Source organism: Octopus bimaculoides, chromosome 4 (assembly GCF_046866305.1).
Source record: "Octopus bimaculoides isolate indiv1 chromosome 4, ASM4686630v1, whole genome shotgun sequence".
Classification (NCBI taxonomy): domain Eukaryota; kingdom Metazoa; phylum Mollusca; class Cephalopoda; order Octopoda; family Octopodidae; genus Octopus; species Octopus bimaculoides.
Window position 1 is genome coordinate 119,689,836 of NC_142931.1, and position 24,426 is coordinate 119,714,261.

Below are 24,426 nucleotides of genomic sequence, written 5' to 3' on the forward strand. Positions count from 1 at the left end.
TGAAAAGAATCTGTTCTTTGGAATGCAGTTTTGAAAATGTCATGTGTGTGTGTGTGTGTGTATATATATACAGAGTGCAATGGGTAAATTGCTGCCACTTTATATTTTTAATTTTGCACACGTGCAGTATTTTTGATTTTGTTGACTACACAGTTAGTTGGGCACTGTCTGTGAGAAGAACAGCACCATGATGCAATTCACTATGCCAGAAATTTGGAAATGACATGCTGTACTGCTTGGCATTTGTGCCAGAAACTCCAATATGAACTTTTCAGAGTGTTTGGCTGTCAATTTGAGGACAGTGCAGAGGATTCAGAAAGAGTTGGATGAGTCTAATGGTGATTATGAAGGTATGGCAGCTTGGAAAACTCACTCTGATCATTCTGATAAGAAAAGAACTCATGAATTTGCTGACAACGATCCCTCCAAGTCAATCAGATTAATTGTCAAGAACATGGGAGTGTCTGAGTTTCTTATCAGGCAGGTAGTGCATGAAGACATTCGGTATTCTTCATACAAGATGAGAAAGTTCCAGTTTTTATCCCAAGCTGATGTAGTTTAACTCTTTTTTTTTTTTTCAAGGCTTCAGCACCAAGTTTGAGAAACTAGCTTCGAATCGATTTGTGGTCATCGAATATTCTTTCGAGGATGAAGACTCCTACTTTGCAACACTTCAGCGCATGCCTGTTGACCGTTTTCTGCATTTTAGCTTGTCTTACAAAGTCCATTTGAAAAATTCAAATTTGATTGCAAAGACTTCAAATCTGATGGCAAAGAATCCAAACTAGATTGAAAACGTCTATATAAATATATATCTATACAAACATTTATATATATACAAACATTTATATATATATATATATATATATATATATATATATATATATATATATATATATATAAGAATTTGGTTTCTATTAACCCATTTATTCTATCAGAAGAATTTTTAAGAAATACACATAATTATATATATATATATGTATATATATATATATATATATATATATATATACATATACATATATATATAAATATATACAAACATTTATATATATATATATATATATATATATATATATATATATATATATATATATATACAAAATTCAGTTTAATTGCTTATCCTCATTAGATATTTTACTCATGGTTATGATGATCATCAGAGATCATGCCAGTTCTTATCGCAGTCATTTGGACAATTAACCGTAGTCTAATGACATTTTATATACCACATGTCAAATTTAACTGGCACCCTGTTCATTACAATAATGAGGGTTCCACTTGATCCAATCGACGGAACAGCCTGCTCATGAAATTAATGTGCAAGTGACTGAGCACTCCCCAGACACATGTACCCTTAGTTCTCAAGAAGATTCATGGTGACACAGAATGTAACAAGGCTGACCCTTTGAAATACTGGTACTACTCATTTTTGCCAGCTGAGTGGACTGGAGCAACATAATATAAAGTGTCTTGCTCAGGAACACAACACATCACTGGGAATTGAACTCATGACCTTACGATCATGAGCTGAATACCCTAACGACTAAGCCACATGCCTTCACATGCCAAACACAATTTTAATGAAGCTTTATTTAACTGCTTTAACATCTAATATATTTCATTTTTAAGATGGTATACCATAAGACATGGTATACCATAAGATTTACTTCTACCAAATCTGTTTAACATGTTGGATAGGGTTACTAAGTAGAGTAGTGGTTAAGAGGAAGAGGGGAAAGTTGTGGGTGGTTCTTTCAAAATTAGGTAATAAAACCAAACATATCTCTGACACAAATATTTTATCTGCTTTATACTCAAGCTGGCCAGATCCAGCTTGTCACACCTATCCCACAATATCATTCTAAAAATTAACAGGTGCAGGCATGGCTGTATGTTAAGAAGCTTACTTCCCAACCACGTGGTTCCAGGTACAGTCCTCTGTGTGGCACTTTGGGCAAGAGTCTCCTACTATGGCCTTGGGCTGACCAAAGCTTTGTGAGTGGATTTGGTAGACAGAAACTGAAAGAAGTTTAGGCGGTGCTCCAGCATGGCCACAATCAAAATAACTGAAACAAATAATAGAATGTGTGTGTGTGTGTCATTGTGTGTGTATGTGTTTGTCCCCCACCACTGTTTGATAACCAGTGTTGATGTGTTTACATCCCTTTTAATAATCCTTTCAACTATAGGCACAAGGCCTGAAATTTTGGGGGAAGGGGCAAGTTCATTAAATCGACCCCAGTATGCAACTGGTAGTTAATTTATCGACCTCCAAAAGGATGAACGGCAAAGTCGACCTGGGTGAAATTTGAACTCAGAATGTAGTGGCAGACGAAGTACCGCTAAGCATTTTGCCCAGCTGGCTAATGATTCTGCCAGCTCACCACCTTGTTTACATCTCCGTAACTTAGTGGTTTGGTAAAAGAGACTGATAGAATAAGTATTAGGCTTTAAAAAAAATTAATAAGTATTGGGGTCGATTCATTCAACTTAAGGAAGTGCACCGGCATGGCCGCAGTCTAATGATTGAAACAAATAAGGATAAGAAAGATAAGAAATCTTGAAGCTCCAAGATAATGCATGGATTAATCCATATCTATGAATAAATAAGCAATACATTTAACCCTTTAGGTAAGGGGTTAATCCTTTAGGTAAGGGGTTAAATTAACAGCTTTCACTTAATTTCTCTAAAACAAATCCTACAAATGTGTGACATAGGGAAGCAGGTATCCATTGAAACTGGTTCAATTGTTTACAACTGTCTCCAGCCTATCAGATTCTTTAGTTACCATGTTGGCAATCTGTCACTTACGACGTCGAGGGTTCCAGTTGATCCGATCAACGGAACAGCCGGCTCGTGAAATTAATGTGCAAGTGGCTGAGCACTCCACAGACACGTGTACCCTTAACGTAGTTCTTGGGGATATTCAGCGTGACACAGTGTGACAAGGCTGGCCCTTTGAGTTACAGGCACAACAGAAACAGGAAGTAAGAGTGAGAGAAAGTTGTGGTGAAATAGTACAGCAGAGTTCGCCACCATCCCCTGCCGGAGCCTCGTGGAGCTTTAGGTGTTTTCGCTCAATAAACACTCACAACGCCCAGTCTGGGAATCGAAACCGCGATCCTATGTCCGCTACCCTAACCACTGGGCCATTGTGCCTCCACTTTAGTTACCATATTTCTGTTAAAATACACAGCCTTTGTTTCAATTGATTTTGAAAATAAGGAAGAATTTAGTAAAATATTTAGTCATTATTAATCTGGTATTTTGAACATAAATTAACATGAAATTTTGATGAAAAGTTTTAATGTAAATTACTTAAGAACCAGAAGTTTGTACCATGCAACCAAGGGCAAGTTTCAGGTGGAATGATAACAAAAGAGTTAAGATATTTATTTCTTTATTGCCCACAGGGGGCTAAACACAGAGGGGACAAACAGGGATAGACAAAGGGATTAAGTCGATTACATCGACCCCAGTGCGTGACTGGTACTTATTTAATCGACCCCCAAAGAATGAAAGGAAAAAGTCGACCTCGGCGGAATTTGAACTCATAACGTAAAGGCAGACGAAATAAAAAGAGTTAAGATATTGACAATAAACTGATAGTTGTCACAGATAAGATTCCTAGGGTTATGTCATACTGTTAGATATTTCCATGGGTTATGATATTTCCATGGGTTAGGGTTAGGGTTAGGGTTAGGGTTAGGGTTAGAAATAATGCCGCCAAAATCGAACAATGTTAGAATACGGTAATTCAGTTCCATCGTTTATTTACTAGTTTATATGAGACTTAAATATAAACTACATACGATGTTTTGTAACTGTTGCTCTTATCGTTTTGTACTAATGGAGCAGACGTGTGATCAACGACGTTCCAGTCTTGACTATCCTGACTTTTTGTATATCAAGAACAAAGTTTTCCCCCAATACGCCCTTTCTTTTTATATATTGAAGAGTAAGATTTCAGGGAGATTTAGCAGTTATTTCAAGCAGGTTGCGAGTAGAACCTACCTAGTTGGCTCGTTGTTGTTGTTGTTATTGGTTAACCTCAATCAAGCAGCCACGTGATCAAAACCAATCCAGATGTGACTATTCCGTCAAGATATCAGCACATAGAATGATTGATATAAACCAAGTTAGGCTCACACTATTTGATAGCTAAATCAACTGTACATTCTTTGAAAGTTAAAAAAAATATTTTCTCTCTCTCTCTCTCTCCCTACAAAACTTTACAATTTATGTTTTTAACTAATAACATAATCTTAGTTTAAAAAGGAAAAGCTTAATAATTTTACTTCTCTGTTCTTTTTTAGGTTCTTTTGATTTTATTGTTTTTTAAATTAGTAACTGGAATCGACTAATAACCGAAATTAGTTTTTAAAAATTCTTTGTCTTTTGACAAGACGAAGCAATTAATATGTAACTGGGAGAATTAGCAATGTACCAGTAATTAGTGATATAAAGAGTGTGCGCATGATACATTTCTGTAGCATCAGAACGATCGTTTATGCTACTTTGTTCCATGCGAAATAATGCCGCCAAAATCGAACAATGTTAGAATACGGTAATTCAGTTCCATCGTTTATTTACTAGTTTATATGAGACTTAAATATAAACTACATACGATGTTTTGTAACTGTTGCTCTTATCGTTTTGTACTAATGGAGCAGACGTGTGATCAACGACGTTCCAGTCTTGACTATCCTGACTTTTTGTATATCAAGAACAAAGTTTTCCCCCAATACGCCCTTTCTTTTTATATATTGAAGAGTAAGATTTCAGGGAGATTTAGCAGTTATTTCAAGCAGGTTGCGAGTAGAACCTACCTAGTTGGCTCGTTGTTGTTGTTGTTATTGGTTAACCTCAATCAAGCAGCCACGTGATCAAAACCAATCCAGATGTGACTATTCCGTCTTTTTGTGGGATGAGGAAGAATACACGACTATTGTCAAATGCGTCAGCCCATTTTTTAAAGACAGTGGATGTGATTCAAGGAAGATTCGGCTGCTGTCTTGACATATCAAACAACACCGTGAACTCCCACATTAAGCCGTTGTTATTGTTGGGTGTTGATATTTAAAACAACCACGTACGTTAATTTAAAAAGTAAATAAATGATAATTTAGAATTAACGTTACATAATATTCATAATATCTCGTTTAAGAAACACTAAACATCTCCGTAATTAAATCTAAATTGGAAAATGTAATGAAATATTAAGTTAAGCTGAAAAGAAAGATATGTTTACATATTAGAAAACATGAGAGATATTTTAAAGAATATATTAAGACCGAGACAATAGTGACATATTATGACACTTCTAGGTCTAAGAAATTCATCTGTTTTATTTTTTGGGTCCTATACTTCAAAATGTTTATATATGCTGACATCAAATGAAGACAGTCAAAGATTACCTGAAATTCTCACATATCCAAATAATGCGCGCAAGCCATAGTTCCGGTAGCAATAACGACAAATGTGGTATTTTTAAAGGAAGATTATACAATAAAGGGGAATAATTACTACACTTTTGTTGTTTTTGTCTTAAGTTGTTCTTAATAATTCTTTCTATTATAGGCACAAGTCACGGAATTTGGCGGGAGGGAGCCAGTTGATTACACCGACTTCGGTGCTCGACTGGTATTTATTTTATTGACTTATCGACCCCAAAAAAATGAAAAGCAAAGTCGACCTCGGTGGAATTTGAATTCACAACGTAAAGCCAAGACAATAGTTTTGAGGGTATGCGGTTAGTCGACACTGTCTATCCAGTACTTGACAAGTATTTTATTTTATCAACCCTAGAGGGATGAATGGCAGAATCTCAGAGCGTAACACATAACGTATTCTGTTCGACGTTCGGCGAAAGTAAAGAATACGTACACCCGTGTTAGGGTTAGGATTTTTGTTACGCCGAAAACGGGTGGTGTACGTATTCTTTACCTCCGATTGACGTTCTATCAATTCGACCAGTTTACGCCCTTTTGGACCTAAATACGATATAGTGTTAAGTTTCGTTCACCTGCCATCTAAATCAAATCCTACGGGAGTCGACTTTCGCCTTTCGTCCCTTGGGCACTAAGGGGTGGTGAGCAGGAGCGAATTTATGTATGGTCCCATATGCCCATAGCCCAGCCCAGCACCCTTGCTTGAATGGGTTGGTCAAGCATTGGAGGCCCTTTTAAATCAGAGAAGCCTAAAGCTTGAAATTAGAAATTTTAAAATGTATACACAGCAATCAAATAAATAATTTGTAATTTTTTTTTTTTTTTAATGGTTAAAATTTTTTAAAATCTAATTGAGCCCTAACTGGACTCATTAGGCCTAAAGTCCTAGAATTAATGGGGTCAGATTTATTATATTATTATGGTTTGAATTAGCAAAATCATAAGGGCCCTCCAAACCCTTTGGCCCATGGTCCCAACTAGGTCTAAATCTGGCACTGGGTGTAGGTTAATGAAGTGTACACCAGATGTATATTGGACTGATTCAGCCTGTAACACCTGTCGCTAAATGTAACCGTGACCTTGAATCAATATAAGATAAATTAATATATACCAGCTGGTCCCATACTGTCAAAAATTGACGGCTAATTGTAGTATTTTATATATATATAATAATCACAGATACAAACATTCACATACTTCCTTTGTACATCCACACACATACACACGTATACTCACACAGAGTTGAAACGCTGTTTGAGTTTTCTTTTCAGCATTGACTGTTCACCATCCCACTTCTATTACACACACACACACACGCATTCACACGACTCCCTTTTACATACACACACATATACTCACGCAGAGTTTGATTTTTTTTTTTTCGCCTTAGAACTTCTATCATCCCACTACCAAGTTTGCCATCACCCCTTCCTTTCTCATTCGTATGTTGTGATGGAGACAAACACAAGAGTACTATTACAGTAGATATTTAGATAAGAATTATTATACACCACCTCTCCTAAAATTTCCATTTGTTCCTTTAATGTCATTAAAAATAATATTTGGATTCTCATATGCAATATTACTAGCAATAGTCAGGGTGAGTTGATTGAATCATTAGCATGTCAAACAAAATGCTTAGCAGTATAACATTTGATCATTTGTTTTCTTTATTCAAAATTCGGACAGAACTTATGGAATGACCTGATATATATATATATATATATATATATATATACAGGGATTAGCATGAGTTGCTTCTCCAACATACTGAAAATTTAGAAATAGCAGTCAAAGAATAGATTCTTTGGAGTGAAATGTTTGAACGTACTAGCCGATAAATTTTGTAAGTGCCTTCCTCATGTGTTGTTTTTGATGTCGCATGGTCAAAATTCCCATGAGTTGTATAGACATTTTCAAATTTATTCGAATATTGGGCTGAAGATCGGAATAGAGTACCTTCATACTCTTAACCGTGAAACGTTGTACTCAATTAACTAAAGGCAGGTTTGTTTTTTGCTTTTCTCTTCGGTTTTGTTCTGTGTGTGCCATAAATATCGCCATCCGTTAGAGAAAAAATTTGTAGTTTGGAATCAGTAGTTCTTTGACTGCTATTTCTAAATTTTCAGTATGTTGGAGAAGCAACTCATGCTAATCCCTGTATATTTATGATTATAAATGGTTTTACCGATAAAGGTTTTTTTCATACTGAACTACTTGGCAAAATTGTTAATTATTAATTTTATTACTAATTGACGATTCCCTGCCCTATATCTGTATATATATATATATATATATATATATATATATATATATATATACACACCATTAAATTCAATTTTCTTTCATTTTTATTTTCTAGTTTAGTACACAATCATCATCATCACCATTTTATTGTCTATTTTCCATGTTGACTTAGGTCAGATGGAATTCATTGGCGCAAATTTTCTACACTCAGACACGTTTTCTGTCACCAACACTCACCTGTTTCCAAATAATACCTGAGCATATTTTCACAGGAAACTGGAAATGAGGGACATCACTTGTATGACAGTGATGTTCAATAAAGTGAAGAATTACTCAAAACTTTTTTATAGAGTACATGCTTAATATACTTTTACAAGATATATATATATATATATATAAAAAAAAATATATATATATATATATATATATGTTTCGTTTTGGGATTTGGTTTGCAAGATTTTTTATGTGATTTCGTGTGTTGAAGCATATTCTGTTATGTCTGGGAAGAGTCATTTTCTTATTGTGACTTAAAATTTAACACACTCACCGGTAAAATTTCCACTTATTTTTCTTTTTATTTTCCTAAAATTTTCGTTGCGTCTGGCAACCTTATCAATAGTCTTGACTGTCCCATTTGACTATTGATAAGGTTGCAAGATGCAACGAAAATTTTAGGAAAATAAAAATAAGAAATAAGTGGAAATTTTACCAGTGAGTGTGTTAAATTTTAAGTCACAATAAGAAAATGACTCTCCCCAGACACAACGGTATATATATATGAATATACATATATATAAAATGATAGATAAATAGACAGACAGATAGATATTTGTATGTATCTATGTCTATATATATGCATGTGTGTGTGAGAGAGAAAGAGAGAGAACAAAAAGTATTTACTTATAATATATATATATTGTTGTCATTCTGTCTCCTTCTCTTACTCTAATAATGCCTACTGCATATCCTGAACATTTGTTCATGCGCCTGATACTCATATATGCACATTTCCTTCTTCTATAAATAAAACCAGTGAATCTTCATCAGCCAGTTTAGCTGATCAGGTATTTCAAACACTTCTCTACGGTTGGCAGATGTGTTTTGAAACAGCTTGAACCAGCAGAAGATCTATGCCATCAAATTTGATACCTCTTCAATTATCTACCAACTGGCTATCAATAAAACCTTTGACAGTTCTTAATGACTCTTGCAGTGTATGTGATATCATCAACTGATAATGCTACTTCACATTCCAAAACTAATAATTAGCGCAGCCTTAATTCAATTCTAACTTTTCAATTGCTGTTTATTCTTTTAATTAAATACTTTGTTCTTCTCTCTTTCCAGCACCAATTCTATTATTCTCAGACACTCATATAATGGAAGCAGCTGTGTATCTCCTCTACAGCATAAAACCTCTTCCATACATCTTCCTTCGAACTCTTTACTCACATCTCATAGCATAAAGCTGCCTCCCTCTTGACTGTAGTTGAACTCATTTGAAGGGGATTTAGTCTTGCAAGCTACATGGTAACCTCACTGGTGTTGATGCCCTAAAAAATGTGCCCAGTACACTCTGTAAAGTGTTTTGGCATTAGACATTTAATCGTAGAAACCATACCAAAGCAGACGCTGGAGCATAACATAGTCCTTTGATTTTATTATATCCTGTCAAACCATCCAATTAATACCAGCATGAAACATGAACAGAGATAGTTTATGAATTTTAAAATTGAAGAAAAATTCTTTTTATATATAGTCTCATGAATTCCTGTGTGAAGAATACAGATTTGCAAAAATTTACAGAAAATTCCAAACAATGAAAAAGTTATGTGGGGTTATATGCTGTGCATAAAGCAGAATTATGCCCTTTACATATATTGCTGTTGGAAAATTTTCCTGCTTTGTTTTAATTTTCTAATGAATATTTGTATTAACATTAACTCTCTGCCACATATTAATCAAAATGATCATTTCACTATAGCTATTGTTTTCATTCTGCACCATATTTTATTAATTTTTTTTTTTTTTCTGTTTTGGTTTGTTGAATCCAAACTACAAGTGATATTTCACAATTGGAATTCCATCATTCATCAACTATTTGCAGTATTTTATATTTATGATATGCAATAAATTTTAATTTATTATTATTATTATTATTATTATTATTATTATCATTATTATTATTATTATTATTATTATTATTATTATTATTATTATCATCAATAATATTAAAACGCTAACTTTTTGTTTTTGTACTTACCTGTTGTGTGCGTCACACTTACTTCAAAGAAGTGGCAAAGCGAGAGAGAGGAGGACACAGAAGAAGTAAGACAGAAAGAAAGAGAGAGAGAGTGAAAAAGACAGTGAGTTGTGACAGCATTCGTGTTGTGTTTTTAAATGTTTCAGAGATGATGTAAGAGAGAAAGAAAGAGTGAGAGAGAGAGAAAAAGTGAGAGTGAAAGAGACAGTGAGTGGTGACGGCGTTCATTGCAAGAGCAGTAGATACATAGATACATATAAAATAAATAAAAATGCGCCCTTTTAAAGCCTAGCCAGGCTCATGGGCCCGGTTTACCGGTTTCAATGGCGTATGTGTTCCCCAGCTGGACAGGACGCCAATCCATCGCAGTGTTACTCATTTTTACCAGCTGAGTGGACTGGAGCAACGTGAAATGAAGTGCTTTGCTCAAGAACACAACGCGTCGCCCAGTTCAGGAATTGAAACCACATTCTTACGATCATGATGCTGACACCCTAACCACTAAGCCACACGCCTCCACCATAGATACATATACACATTGTTAAATCAAAAGTGAGAGAGAAGAGCGACACAAAGGAAGAGAAAGTGAGAGAGACAGTAGATACATAAATCCAAAGCAAAGTTCATATGTAGATACATACACACAGCAAATATTGGATATCAGTTTCACTTTCATTATCACACAACGACAAAATTAACTCACAAGTGGCTGAGTACTCCACAGACATGCATAACATTAACCTAGTTCTCAGGGAGATTCAGCCTCACACAGAATATGACAAGGCTGGCCCCTTTGAATTACAGCTACAACTCAAGACATATGTATATGAATGTATTTGTGTGTGTATAGTTTAGGTTACTTAAAACATGTTTGCAATAATAAGTGTCGCGTTGTGGAAATAAATGCAATTACCAAACTTTCATTCATAAATCCATTTATTATTTTGTTCTTTTGCATTTCAATTTGTACATTAAGGTTCTTTGAATATGTACAATGTATTTTAAGGTTAAATAGTAATTCTGTTTACGTTTGTGTAACTGAGAATTTTTGGTTGGCTTATATAGTCATTGGTGTTACATTACTTTCTATATTCTGTAACTGTCGCAATATACAAGGCCTGAATTTTTTGTGGGGAGTAGGCCAGTTGATTAGATCGACCCCAGTACACAGCTGATACTTAATTTATCGACCTTGAAAGGACAAAAGGTAAAGTTGATCTCAGCAGAATCTGAACTCAGAACATAATGACAAACGGTCATAATATACAAACATTTCTCATGACACCAGTACATTGTTTACAGATGCTTACATTTTTTATGTTTTCTGTGAATTTTTCACAAGTCCAGCTATTTATTATTATTACTTTTATTATTTGATTTATTTTTCTTTGTCATGAGGATTGCAAAAAAATGTATTGCAGAATGGAATTAGTTTGCATAAAATGTGCTGAAACAATGACAAAGGAAATTTTTTAGCAGTGAACAAGTGTAACATGTATTTCTTGACTTGAAGATAGGTTTTGACAGTGTTTCATGGTCTATAAGTCCAGTGAAAACTAAAAAGTGCTAAGAATTGTTGAATCATCATCATCATCGTTTAACGTCCGCTTTCCATGCTAGCATGGGTTGGACGATTTGACTGAGGACTAGTGAACCAGGTGGTTACACCAGGCTCCAATCTGATCTGGCAGAGTTTCTACAGCTGGATGCCCTTCCTAACACCAACCACTCAGAGAGTGTAGTGGGTGCTTTTACGTGCCACCGGCACGAAGGCCAGTCAGGCGGTACTGGCTGGTTCAAACTAAATAAAAGTTGTATTGGCAAAAAATTAATTGTGGAATCTATGATATAGGTAGATGTTCACCAAAGATTTGTCCTTGAAATTCCATCATCTCTTCACTGCAGTTTTTATTAGATTCAAAGATATCATGCTTCTTGAAATTTGTCAGTGCTACCTCTCATGTGACTATAAACCATTTCCTCTCTATGGCTCTTTTAATGGTCCCTTTTTAAAAATCTTTTTGTGTTTTGTCCTGAGTGAAGGCGCATGACTTAGTGGTTAGGGTATTCAGCTCACAATTGTAAGGTCATGAGTTCAATTCCCAGTGATATGTTGTGTCCTTGAGCAAGACACTTTATTTCATGTTACTCCAATCCACTCAGCTGGCAAAAATGAGTAGTACCTGTATTTCACACTTTGTGTTACCCTGAATCTCACCAAGAACTAAGTTAAAGGTATGCATGTCTGTGGAGCTGCTCAGCCATTTGCATATTAATTTCACAAGCAAGCTTTTCCATTGATCAGATCAACTGGAGTCCTTGTCATTGTAACCAATTCAGTGCCTGAGTACAACTCATACACTTTTGGTTATCATTGTTGTCTTTCTTCATTTGACTCATTTTGCTTTCTGCCTCTTCTTTTACTTTTTCCTGATAAGTTGTTGTACATTTCTCATTTCTTTTACTTGTTTCAGTCATTAGACTGTGGCCATGCTGGGGCATCACATTAAAGAATTTTTTGTTGAATGAATCAGCCTCAGTACTTATTTATTTCCTTTATTAAGCCTGGTATCAGCCTTTTTGTTGGTACACTCCTTTTTGGGTACCCCCCCCCAATCTATGCTAAGTTATGGGGATGTAAACACACCAACACCAGTTGTCATGAGGTGATGGTGAACAAAGACACATCGATATGTATGTATATATATATATATACATCTGTTTGTTGTCTACACCACCTATCTTCATCTTTTGTTTTTTTGTGAATTCTCCGTATATGTGTGTGTGTGTGGCTGATGCCAGTGTTGCATAACTAGCCCATTTAAAGGTACCCTTCAATTGTCAGGCAATATGCTGTGCTTGAGAAGACCTGTTGAGTCATGTGAAATTGGTGTTGTGGTTAACGTCAGTGCTGCCCGACTGGTACCCGTACTTGTGGCAAGTAAAAAGCACCGTTTGAGTATGGCTGATACCAGTGCCAATGGCACGTAAAAAGCACGCACTACACTCTCAGAGTGGTTGGCATTAGGAAGGGCATCCAGCTATAGAAACCTTGGTGCAGCCTCCTGGCTTTCTAGCCTTCATTCAAACCGTTCAACCCATACCAGCATGGAAAGCGGGCGTTAAATGACGATGGTGATGATACACACACACACAATGAGCTTTCAGTTTCTGTCTACCAAATCCATTAGTAAGACTTTGGTTGCCCCAAGGCTATAGTAGAAGGCACTTGCCCAAGATGTTATGAAGTAGGACTGAACCCAGAATCATGTGGTTGGGAAACTTGCTTCCCAAGTTTCTTACCACACAGCCACGTCTGCACCTTGATTACTTTATATAATGTACTTACTGGCAGAATCACTACAATGTCAAAAAGAATGCTTTACAATATAACATTTGTCCTGGTGTTTAAAATTCGGAGTTCAAAGCCCTCTGAGGTCAAGTACTGGAGTCAGTGGTATCAACGTCTCTCAAAACTGCTGGCCTTATGTCTAAATTAGATATAACCATTATTAGTGTCATTGTTCTTGGTATTGTTGCTGTAATTGTTAGAACACTGAAGTTGAAATTTAGATATCTAATTCAGAATCATTTGAAGAACTGCTGAAAAGTTTCATACCTGGAAAAAAATGGTTAAAATGGTCATGGCTAAAATGCATTTGATCATATGTCTAATTAGTTAACACTAACCTGGGGCTAATGTTGTTGGCACTCTGTCGCTTACGACGTTGAGGGTCTCAGTTGATCCGATCAACGGAACAGCCTGCTCGTGAAATTAATGTGCAAGTGGCTGAGCACTCCACAGACACGTGTACCCTTAACGTAGTTCTCGGGGATATTCAGCATGACACAGTGTGACAAGGCTGACTCTTTGAATTACAGGCACAACAGAAACAGGGAGTAAGAGTGAGAGGAAGTTGTGGTGGAAGAGTACAGCAGGGTTCACCACCATCCCCTGCCGGAGCCTCGTGGAGCTTTAGGTGTTTTCGTTCAATAAACACTCACAACGCCCGGTCTGGGAATCGAAACCGCGATCCTATGACCGCAAGTCCGCTGCCCTAACCACTGGGCCATTGCGCCTCCACTAACCTGGGGTTTATAACAACAATAGAAATAGAATTTGTCTCTTTGAGTAAAGAGGTGACTGTTTGAAAAGCTGTGTAAAAAGAACCCCTTCATTCATGAATGACCATAGAATTGAAACTAAAATGCTACCCTTTGAGGCACAAGTCCAGGCCAACATATTTCCACTGAATGGTTTGCAACTCCTCTTCATAAAATAACCCATTCTTCGCCCTTGAATTAACTAGAATCAAAGAGAAAGAAAAAAAATAGTGTTTAGTTATGCCCCTTTACTCTATTAAGTTTAAATCTTACTGTCAATTTTATTTTCCATCCTTCTACGATCGATGAAATAAAGTAACAGTCAAGTATCTAGATCAGATTAATTCCCACACTAAAAAAATTTTGATTCTGTCCTTTGTTAGAAATTATAATTATTAATTTCGTTTTTGGATTTGGTTTGCAAAATTTTTTATGTGATTTCGTGTGTTGAAGCATATTCTGTTGTGTCTGGGGATAGTCATTTTTTTATTGTGCCTCGAAATTTAACACACTCACCGTTAAAATTTCTTATTTTTATTTTCCTAAACTTTTCGTTGCGCCTTGCAACCTTATCAATAGTCTCAAGAGAAAATGACTCTCCCCAGACACAACAGAATAATTATTAATATTATTTAGTTTATTAAATAAATATATTTTAAAGAGTTACCTCCCTTAAGACACTGAACTTCGCAAGATTTCGTTAAGCTTTTGGTTTTTACCCCTGAATGCTATTTGAATCCCACTGATTGCATTATATTTTTTTATATTTAATACTCTAATTCTTTACGTTCTGAGTTCAAATCTCGCCGAGGTCAGTTTTGCTTTTCACCCTTTCGGGGTTGATAAAATAAAATATCTCGAGTACTGGATATTGATAGTATCAACTTGCCTCTTAAAATTGCCAAGAATCATTGATAGATATTTAATGGATTCTGATATTTAGTTAAGTCCCTTAAATTTTTGAGTTGAATTTCTGCCAGTATCAACTTTGACATTCACCATTCGAGTGGAGATGGGTACGAGCTGGCAGAATCCGGAAAAATACTTATCAGTCCGCCGGACAATAAGCATTACGTTCGGTGTGTAGCAGGAATGCTTAGCATTTGAACTCGGACCGCGATATCCTATGTAAAAATAAACTACTCAAGGATACGGTCGCGATTCGCTAGAATACTAACTACGTCATTAAAAAAATTTGACCAACCAAGACTTCACGTGGAACCGGCTCTGGTAACAGAGCTTAAACCCCCATCGACCATCACCTTTGTTTTCTTTTTCCTTGTTATTAAATTGCGATTCAATAAAATTCTAGTTAAAAATAAAAAACTTCTGAGCAAAAAAAAATAATAATAAATAACTACACAATTTAGCTATAGACAAAGACGGAGAACAGGAGACATCAGATCAGACACAGAAGACAACTGCTTGACCAAAGTGCTGTGACAACACAAAAAACAATATACAGACGGCGACAGCAACACAATGGTCAGTTAACACCAGTTCAAGAAAAATAATCTTCGAACTCGATGTTTTGCCGTTCGTCGTACCGACATTTTTTTTTTTTTTTGTTTACGATAGGAATAAACATTTTTTTTTTTTAATCAAAAATCTCAAATACATTTCAGTGTTCTTTATCGTAACAGACGGTACGTTCTGAGTTCAAATTACACCGAGGTCAACTTTGTTTTTCATCTTTTCGGGGTCGATAAAATAAGTATCAGTTGATCTCTGGGATCATTTAGTGAGTACTGCACATATTAAAAAAGTCAGAAAGTCCCCGTCCCCTAAAGCTTGGGCTGCCATAGGTCCGTATTTACGAGTACATATCCTGGATTCAGATGTCTAAATCTGAGACCTGGAATAATTTTAAACATTCTTCGAAAGTCAGAAATTTCAGCTTCCATCGCTAAAAAATCCATGCGCGCGCACACACACACACAATACCAAAGGACCAAAATGTGTCGGCCGGGGCTACGGTGGGTCGTGGTGATTGTCAGGGGAAGTGTCCTGGATTCTGACGTCAGATATCGCAACCCTTCATTAGAATGAGCAGAAAACAATTAGAGCCCTCGCGATTGCCCTATTTCCTTCCCAACTACAACCCCGTCTCCACCTCCTAACAAGAGCATCCTTTTTCCCAATAAGGTTAATTTTCTGCCTAACTAGAACGCCCCTTCACCCGCGCACAGACATTTGTGTCATTAACTTCATAATTGTTTCAATTTTTGGCACAAGGCTTTTAATTATAGAAGAGGACAGTCGTTGTAATCAACTTCTAGTTCTTGACCCGCACTTATTTTACCGAGCTCGAAAGGATAAAAGGTAGAGTCGACTTCAACGGAATTTGAACCAGAAACGTAAATAGCTGAAACAACAGCATTTTGACCTACGTGCTTTTGATTCTGCCGGGTTTATCGTCTTGACTAACTTCATAATATACAGGGTGTCCACAAAGTCTGGATACACGAGGATTAATACATACTTTAAGACATTATTATTTCTTATATTTAATTGTTTACGTTACGATTTTATTTACAGTCTGGGTACATGGGGATTAACACATACTTTAAGAAATTATTATTTCTTATATTTAATTGTTTATGTTACGATTTTATTTACTCCATGTACCCAGACACCCTGTATAATAACTACATTATTAATGTTTTGAAAAACGTTATTCATATCTTCTTAATCTTCTTAATTTTTTAAGACTACGTCGTTAATTTGTTCTATTGAAATAAATTAACAGACAAGGCAGAAATGTCTTGACAAAGATATCTAATTCAGAATTAATCTGGGTCATATCAGTTTGGGTATAAATATTCAGCAAGACTGAACAAAGAGGTAAGAGTTTGTGATGTTCATGTCTTCAATAAGTATCAGTCGAGTAATGCATCTAGTTAATAGACTCTTCTTTCGTCTAAAATATGTGGTCTTGTTCTATTTAACGTTTCATTATTATTTAGTTTGTTTTAGCACGCTGGACAAAATGCTTAGCGGCATTTCGTCCGTCTGTACGTTCTGAGTTGAAATTCCGCCGAGGTCGACTTTGCTTTTCATTGTTTCAGGGTCGATGAAAAAAGTACCAGTGGGGTACTGGGGTTGATGTAATCGATTATACCCTTCTCCCCAAAAATTTCAGGCCTTGTACCTTTAGTAGTAAGGATTATTATTTAGTTTATTGAAAATAAATATCAGGAAGAGTTATCTCCCATAGACGCTAGCCTACGAAAATATAGACAAATACATGTTAAATACCATACAACCAAGAATCGAGAATTCTTCAAAAATTTATATGGTATTAAGAAAAAGGATAGGTTTATTGACTAGAGAAAAGAAGACAATCGAGACAAGTGTTTCTGGCTTAATAGCCACCATCACCTTATCAAAAGATTTAGATTTATACAAAGAACGAATAACAAAACATTCATGGCCTTGGTAATTTGCCTAATTTAAACAATAATGAACTAAATGAAATGACTTTAATTTGCTAGTGGCATGTATTTGAATAACATAGACAAATATGAACCAGCACTCTGCCGGTTACAACAACGAGGGTTCCAGTTGATCCGACCAATGAAACAACCTGCCCGTGAAATTAATGTGCATGTGGTTGAGCACTCCACAGACATGTTTACTCTTAGTGTAGTTCTCAGGAAGATTCGGTGTGACACAGTGTGACAAGGCTGGCCCTTTGAAAAACAAGGTACAACACATTTTCACCAGTTGAATGAACTGGAGTGGTGTTAAATAAAGTGTCTTACTCAAGGACACAATGCGTTGCTGCGAATTGAACTGCCAACCTTACAATCATGAGCTGAATACTCCAATCACTAAGCCATGTGACTTCACAACGTAGACAAATACAGATATATTAAATACCATACAATATAAACTCTTAATTTATCAAAATTATCTCTGCCTCGAGATGAGGTATCATAATTATCAGTTATCAAGATCAGATCCACAGAATATTAAAAGAAACAAGCTGAAAGTGCTATTAAATAAATAACTTTAAGTAATACACACCCTATCTATTTATATAGACCTACATAGGAAGTTTATTTAATTTTTTTCTTTTGAAAATGCTTTGAAGAATCAGATCCAAAGAGGATTAATTCCAAAAGAAATTTTTATATTAATTGTTTTAATATTTTATTAAAGTTTAAACAATAAAACCTGCTTTACTTAATTGTTGGAGACTTTTCCAACTATTATTTTATTAAACCATTGATGAGCCTGTGCCATAAAAAGATGGCAGTGCTTCACACATATATTAAAATTCACATACATATGTCAAGGAATTCAATAAAAGTCTGTGGAGTTTATTCCTCAAATTTATTGAATCTGGTTCATATGCGAACATCACCAACAAAATCTCTTGAAAATTTTTATCTGTCAAAGGAGTTGAACTTGTAGCCCACTTTGTTAGTTCTAGCACTAAACTACATTGATTAAAACAAATTATGCAAACAAATATATATGAATAATTTAGTGAGACAGAAAAGAAATGCATGTTTGTGTGTGTGTGTGTGTGTGTGTGTGTGTGTGTGTGTGTGTGTGTGTGTGTGTGTGTGTGTGTGTGGTTTAATAAACTTTTACATTTATTAAGATATAAACATCTATTTTTACTTTTTGTTTTTGTCCTGCCAAGAAAGTAATTATATGGAAGAAATTTGGTTTTTATAGAGAAGATATGTTGAAAGACCTAATCTCTTTAATATAAACTATTTCAGTGTAGGTCAATAAGAAATAAATTTAAAAAAGACAAAACTTTTTTAGCATGAGATATTTCCATTCACGTTTGATGCTTTCCACTCTTCTTACTATACTTCAGAAAAGACACACATTCTCTGAATACACACACACACACAAACACACATTATGAATATTTAATAAAGTTATGGCAGACTGGTTTAAAATTATTTATGATATTTTTGTATTTCATTCTCATTTTTATTCTTTCTCCCCTTTTTTTGAACATTTGCCGCCTTTTTCTCTTCATCTTTCCTTCATTGTTTTCTTTCTTTCTTTCTCATCTCTCCCACTCTTTAACTCTCTTCCTCAAATAACACAGCTATGCCTTTCCTCATGTTGCTTCTTTTTTCAGCTCTCTCCACTTTCTTTTCTTGTCTTTTTCTTCTTACAGTTACATTACAGCAAGAAGAAAAAAATGTGTGTGTGTGTGTGTGTGTGTGCATGTGTGCCCAGTGTGTATGTATGTGTGTGTGTGTATTGAGTGTGTGCCTGTGTTTGTCGATATGTATGTGTGTATGTGGGGAGGAGTGTGCATATTGAGTGTGTGTTTGTGTGTGTGTTGAGTGTGTGCATGTGTGTGTTGAATGTGTATATGTTAAGTGTGTGTGTGTGTGTGTGTGTGTGTGCGCGCGCGCGCGTGTGTTAATACACAACAAAATTCAGTTTCTTATAGCAGATACTCCATGAAATTTGCAAACTGGTGACATTATATTATTATATATTTAATGATTTGCAGCATTTAGTTTCATCTCTTAAGTTTCTGAGTTCAAATTCTGCCAAAGCCACTTTGTTAGTCATCCTTCTGAAGGGGTCAACAAAATGGATAGGGTACTAATCAATCATTGAAGTTGGTTCAAAACGAATGTATTGCAGAAACATAATTTTTTTTTTTAAATATCTTGTAACTACTATTGGGTCAATATGATACCAGTAAAACTTGTATATGGTATATCTAGGACAAGACAGGTTTGTGAAGTTCTTCCAGCTCAAGGTCATTGACTATAGCTTTGACTCACCAAGTATGGGTTGTGAATAAAACAACTCAAGATATTTGAAGTAAAACAATGACAGGAGCTAAATTCAGAAATCTTTACATAATTTAATCCTTTAGCATTCAAATTATTTTATCAAATGTAATACTTATTTGTTCATATAGTTTTGAGTTAATCGTTCATTATCTTGTAGCTTTAAGATTTTAATGTTGCAATTGTTAATTTTCAGAATGGAATTGTAGGATATGTGTGTGAGGTTGAATCTGGCCAGTTTGAACATAAAACAAAGTACAATGTTTGGGCTGAATATGACCAGTTTAATTGTTAAAGGATTAAATTTTTATAGAGTGTACTGGATGCTTTTTTTTCATAGCACCATGATGGTGGATGTGTAGTACTGAGGGAGGTAGTTTTGTATCAGGTGTAGAGAGGCTAAAGTAGAAAATAGGAATACATAAGGTGTCTAACTGTAAAGGAGATATATGGTTGCTCCAGCAGGAAAAGGTGCAAGGATAGTTGAAAGGAGGTATCAGACTGTACCTTCAAGGTACAAGTAGGTGGATAGAGAGAGTATAGGGGAAGAAAATCAAGGATAGCTGGGTAGGTAGGTATGTACATTATAAACACAAATAGACAAGACAGGAGTGGCTGTGTGGTAAGTAGCTTGCTAACGAACCACATGGTTCCGGGTTCATTCCCACTGCGTGGCACCTTGGGCAAGTGTCTTCTACTGTAGCCTCGGGCCGACCAAAGCCTTGTGAGTGGATTTGGTAGACGGAAACTGAAAGAAGCCCGTTGTATATATGTATATGTTAGTGTGTCTGTGTTTGTCCCCCGAACATCACTTGACAACCGATGCTGGGGTGTTTATGTCCCTGTAACTTAGCGGTTCGTCAAAAGAGATCGATAGAATAAGTACTAGGCATCCAAAGAATAAGTCCTGGGGTCGATTTGCACGACTAAAGGCAGTGCTCCAGCATGGCCGCAGTCAAATGACTGAAACAAGTAAAAGAGAGTAAGACATGTCTATGTGTGTGTAAATGTATATATGTGTGTACACACACCCATATACACTACTCTATTTAAGAAAAGAAAAGATCAAGAACATAAGAATCTAGGCTTTTAAAATTTGTTAGGTTTTACTTCATATTCCACAACAGATCATCAGCAACAGCAACAACAGCAGCATTTTTACATCTGCTTTACATGCTGTTTTCGGTTGGATAGGTTGTCTATCTGGGTCAGTTCTTATTTAGAGGAGATTAAGGTTTGAAAAAGCCCATCGCACAATATAAGTGAGGAGTTAGGCAACTATGTAAAATGATATCAATGAAGGAAAGCAAAGAGAAAATACATTGTATTACCTTGCATAAGTTGCTCTATGATCCTATAGGTTGCTCTATGATCCTATATAGTTGTTGGCACTCCGTTGCTTACGACGTCGAGGGTTCCAGTTGATCCAATCAACGGAACAGCCTGCTCGTGAAATTAACGTGCAAGTGGCTGAGCACTCCACAGACACGTGTACCTTTAACGTAGTTCTCGGGGGGATATTCAGCGTGACACAGTGTGACAAGGCTGACCCTTTGAATTACAGGCACAACAGAAACAGGAAGTAGGAGTGAGAGAAAGTTGTGGTGAAAGAGTACAGCAGGGCTCGCCACCATCCCCTGCCGGAGCCTTGTGGAGCTTTAGGTGTTTTTGCTCAATAAATACTCACAACGCCCGGTCTGGGAATCGAAACCGCGATCCTATGACCACGAGTCTGCTGCCCTAACCACTGGGCCATTGCACCTCCATGATCCTATATAGTAGAAAGAATATAATGTGAGTTCAGAGAACTGTGTATATATTGGCAGGCTATTCAAAACACATGAAAATGGCTTGCCAATTAAAACATACTTCTCCAGATTCTTTGATTATTTCCTTCTATTTGGAAAGGGGAAATTTCTCATGAAATATTATAGGATAGTTAAACAAAACATGAAATATTATAGGATCATTATTGTGTTAAGGTAACACAATATCATTTCTCTTTGTTTTCATTTACTGATAGCACCTTACATATATTACCTAACACCTCACCTATATTGCTCATAGGTTTTTCTCAAACACACCTCATTTACATATATTGCAATGTACCATGAAAATTATAATATTCTTTTAGTCGTACTTAACTGTTTCATTTCTGTAAGCTGAAAAATAATTCGCAATTCTATTTTGGAAGCTAAGTCTCTACATTTCGCAACCATCATACATAATAGTGTTGGACACTATACAGGGATGCACATTGTTTGAAACATGCAGAGAAGTAAAAACAACTGGTATGCACTCAAACTGAATCCTTTCTGCCATTAACAACTGTTGTGACCACCTGATCCGAAGGCTGGAATGCCTTTCACTGTACAAGGGGGTGCTGTAAAGTTCCTGGTTTTAAGGGTATTGCATTTAGGCCAGGTTAGAGGCTCGACCTTCCAAGTTCCATACAAATGTGTGTATCTGAGAGGGGAATACGTTGAATAAAATCCTAAGTTCAATAGAATCATAACTAACTGATCCTTCAGTATTTTCTTTTACCCAAAGCCAGGAACTTTTCAGCACCCCCTCATATGTCTGTTTAAAGTGGGTTGACATATGTCTAAACAACAAATGCAGATTGAACAACATCCTCAGACTGTCACAGGACTGCTGACACACCCTCCTGCTCACCACCACCACCACCACACTTATAGACACACACACACACTAAACAAATTACATGCTTTGAAAGCATGCAGTGAGGCCCACCTTCAAAACAAAGACATAGCTATGTCCAAAATGTAGTCTCTGTGCAGTATGTCAATCAAGATAGCCAATCAAGTAAGCTACAATGCTACCACTACCACCACCACCATCACAGGAAGGATGGGGGGAGAGGTAGGAGGAAAAGACAGCAGAGGAGGAGGAGAACAACAACAACTACTACTACTACTACTATCACTATAGAAAGATGCATGGCGTATGTAGCTCATTGAGACTCTGAAAAAATATTCTAGTTCTTTTTTTTTAAATTTAAGCACATTTTATTTTCCATCACCCTCATCTATATTTAACCCTTTCAGCTGAAACCGGCTCTGGCTCTGAGTACAAATGTCTTGGTTTCATAAGTTTTGAATTAAAATCTTCCACCAAATCTTTGTCACAATTTATGTTCCTAACACTAGCTGAATGATAACTAAGTTATTTTACTAAATTCTTTATTATATTTAAAGTAATTGAAAGAAACACAGAGCCTCTCAAAATAAATGCAGTAACGAAAGGGTTGAGAATTTGAACCAGAGTTTGTCTTCAGAGACATTATTTGACTTTTAGTTAGGAAGTAAAAAAGTATTTGTGTGATGTTTGAAACAACAGTTTCTTTTCATACAAAGCAACGTCTTACTGAAATACATATGGTCTTCCATTGCATACACTGTCTATCCAGGGTTTAACAATTGTTTCAAGGACCTCAATGTAGGCGGCAGAGTTAACTCTAAGGCCTTGTGGAAAGAAGTAAGGAGGCATCACATGTCCTTCATTGCTGACAACCCCTAAAACCATGACAGTTGCAGGAAATTTTGCATGCATAACACTTGGAACTTCAGAAGGGTCTGCACATAACCATCTGTCATTTCTTCTGCTAACTTTTTGATCTTAGTCGAAGTTTTTCTCCTTTGAGAAAAACCAAATCAAATCTTCTGCTGGATTTTTCAGTTTGTTTAAAAACCTTTTAGATCTGATGTAGTGATTTTCTTTTGTTTTTTCTGATTTCTTCTCACCATATAAGACTTATATCTGATGTCTTCATGGACAACATTTCTGATTGTTCCTTCTGATACATGGAGATCTTTTGCAATTGACCTCATGGACTTTCTGGGATTGTAATCAATGGTCTGTTGAACTTGCTGGATAAATTCAAGTCTTCTGATCATTTCAGAGTGTTTAGAATGCTTTTTATGCTTTGATACTGGTGATACGTTTCCATCTTCAGTCTCTAACTCCTTACAAACTTTGTAGACGAAAGATCTGGCAACTTTTAAAAATCGAGATATTTCTAAATCACTATGCTCAGCCTTTATAACCACAATAACAGCATACCTCTTCATTTCTTGAGTAAACTGAGGGTCTGCCATTATTATTTTCTGAAACAAAGATTATACAGAGTTAGCAAAAAATGTAGCAATGACCTAGAAAAGGTGTGTCCTCAAATACCTTACATACCCTGTTTATACATATATATATATATGTATATAGGATGTGATGGGTAAATTGTCACCATTTTATAATATTAATTTCGTGCATGCACATTGTTTGTTTTTGATTTTGTCAACTACACAGTATAATAGGGTCAGTTGAGCACTGTCTGTTAGAAAAACAGTGCCATGATGCAATTCACTTTGCCAGAAATTTGGAAACACCATGCTATACTGCTTGGCAAAACTTCTTGTAACACTAAAGATGAACTGAAGGCAAGGATTATGACAGTATTCTCCAACTTAAACAAGGAGGCCCTCCAGAAGAGTTGCAGGATCTTCCACAGTCATCTTGAGGCTGTGGTTGAAGCCAATGGCGATTTTATTGAATAAATTT

At 35.9% G+C, this 24,426-nt stretch overlaps 1 protein-coding gene and 1 long non-coding RNA gene across 2 annotated transcripts in view; one reads left to right on the plus strand and one right to left on the minus strand.

Annotated features, from left to right (window-relative positions):
* LOC106868833 (anaphase-promoting complex subunit 10) overlaps positions 1-21,836 on the minus strand; it is a 31,176-nt gene extending 9,340 nt beyond the window's left edge. The window contains exon 1 of the mRNA XM_014914259.3: positions 21,183-21,836. Within this exon, the coding sequence (XP_014769745.1) occupies positions 21,183-21,189 (7 nt within the window). The 5' untranslated portion in view covers positions 21,190-21,836. The remainder of the gene's footprint in view (positions 1-21,182) is intronic.
* Positions 5,533-10,899, plus strand: LOC149136216 (uncharacterized). Its single transcript, XR_016241659.1, has 2 exons — positions 5,533-5,647; positions 9,049-10,899. It is a non-coding gene; the product is annotated as an uncharacterized LOC149136216 (long non-coding RNA).
* Positions 21,837-24,426: the final 2,590 nt, after the last annotated feature.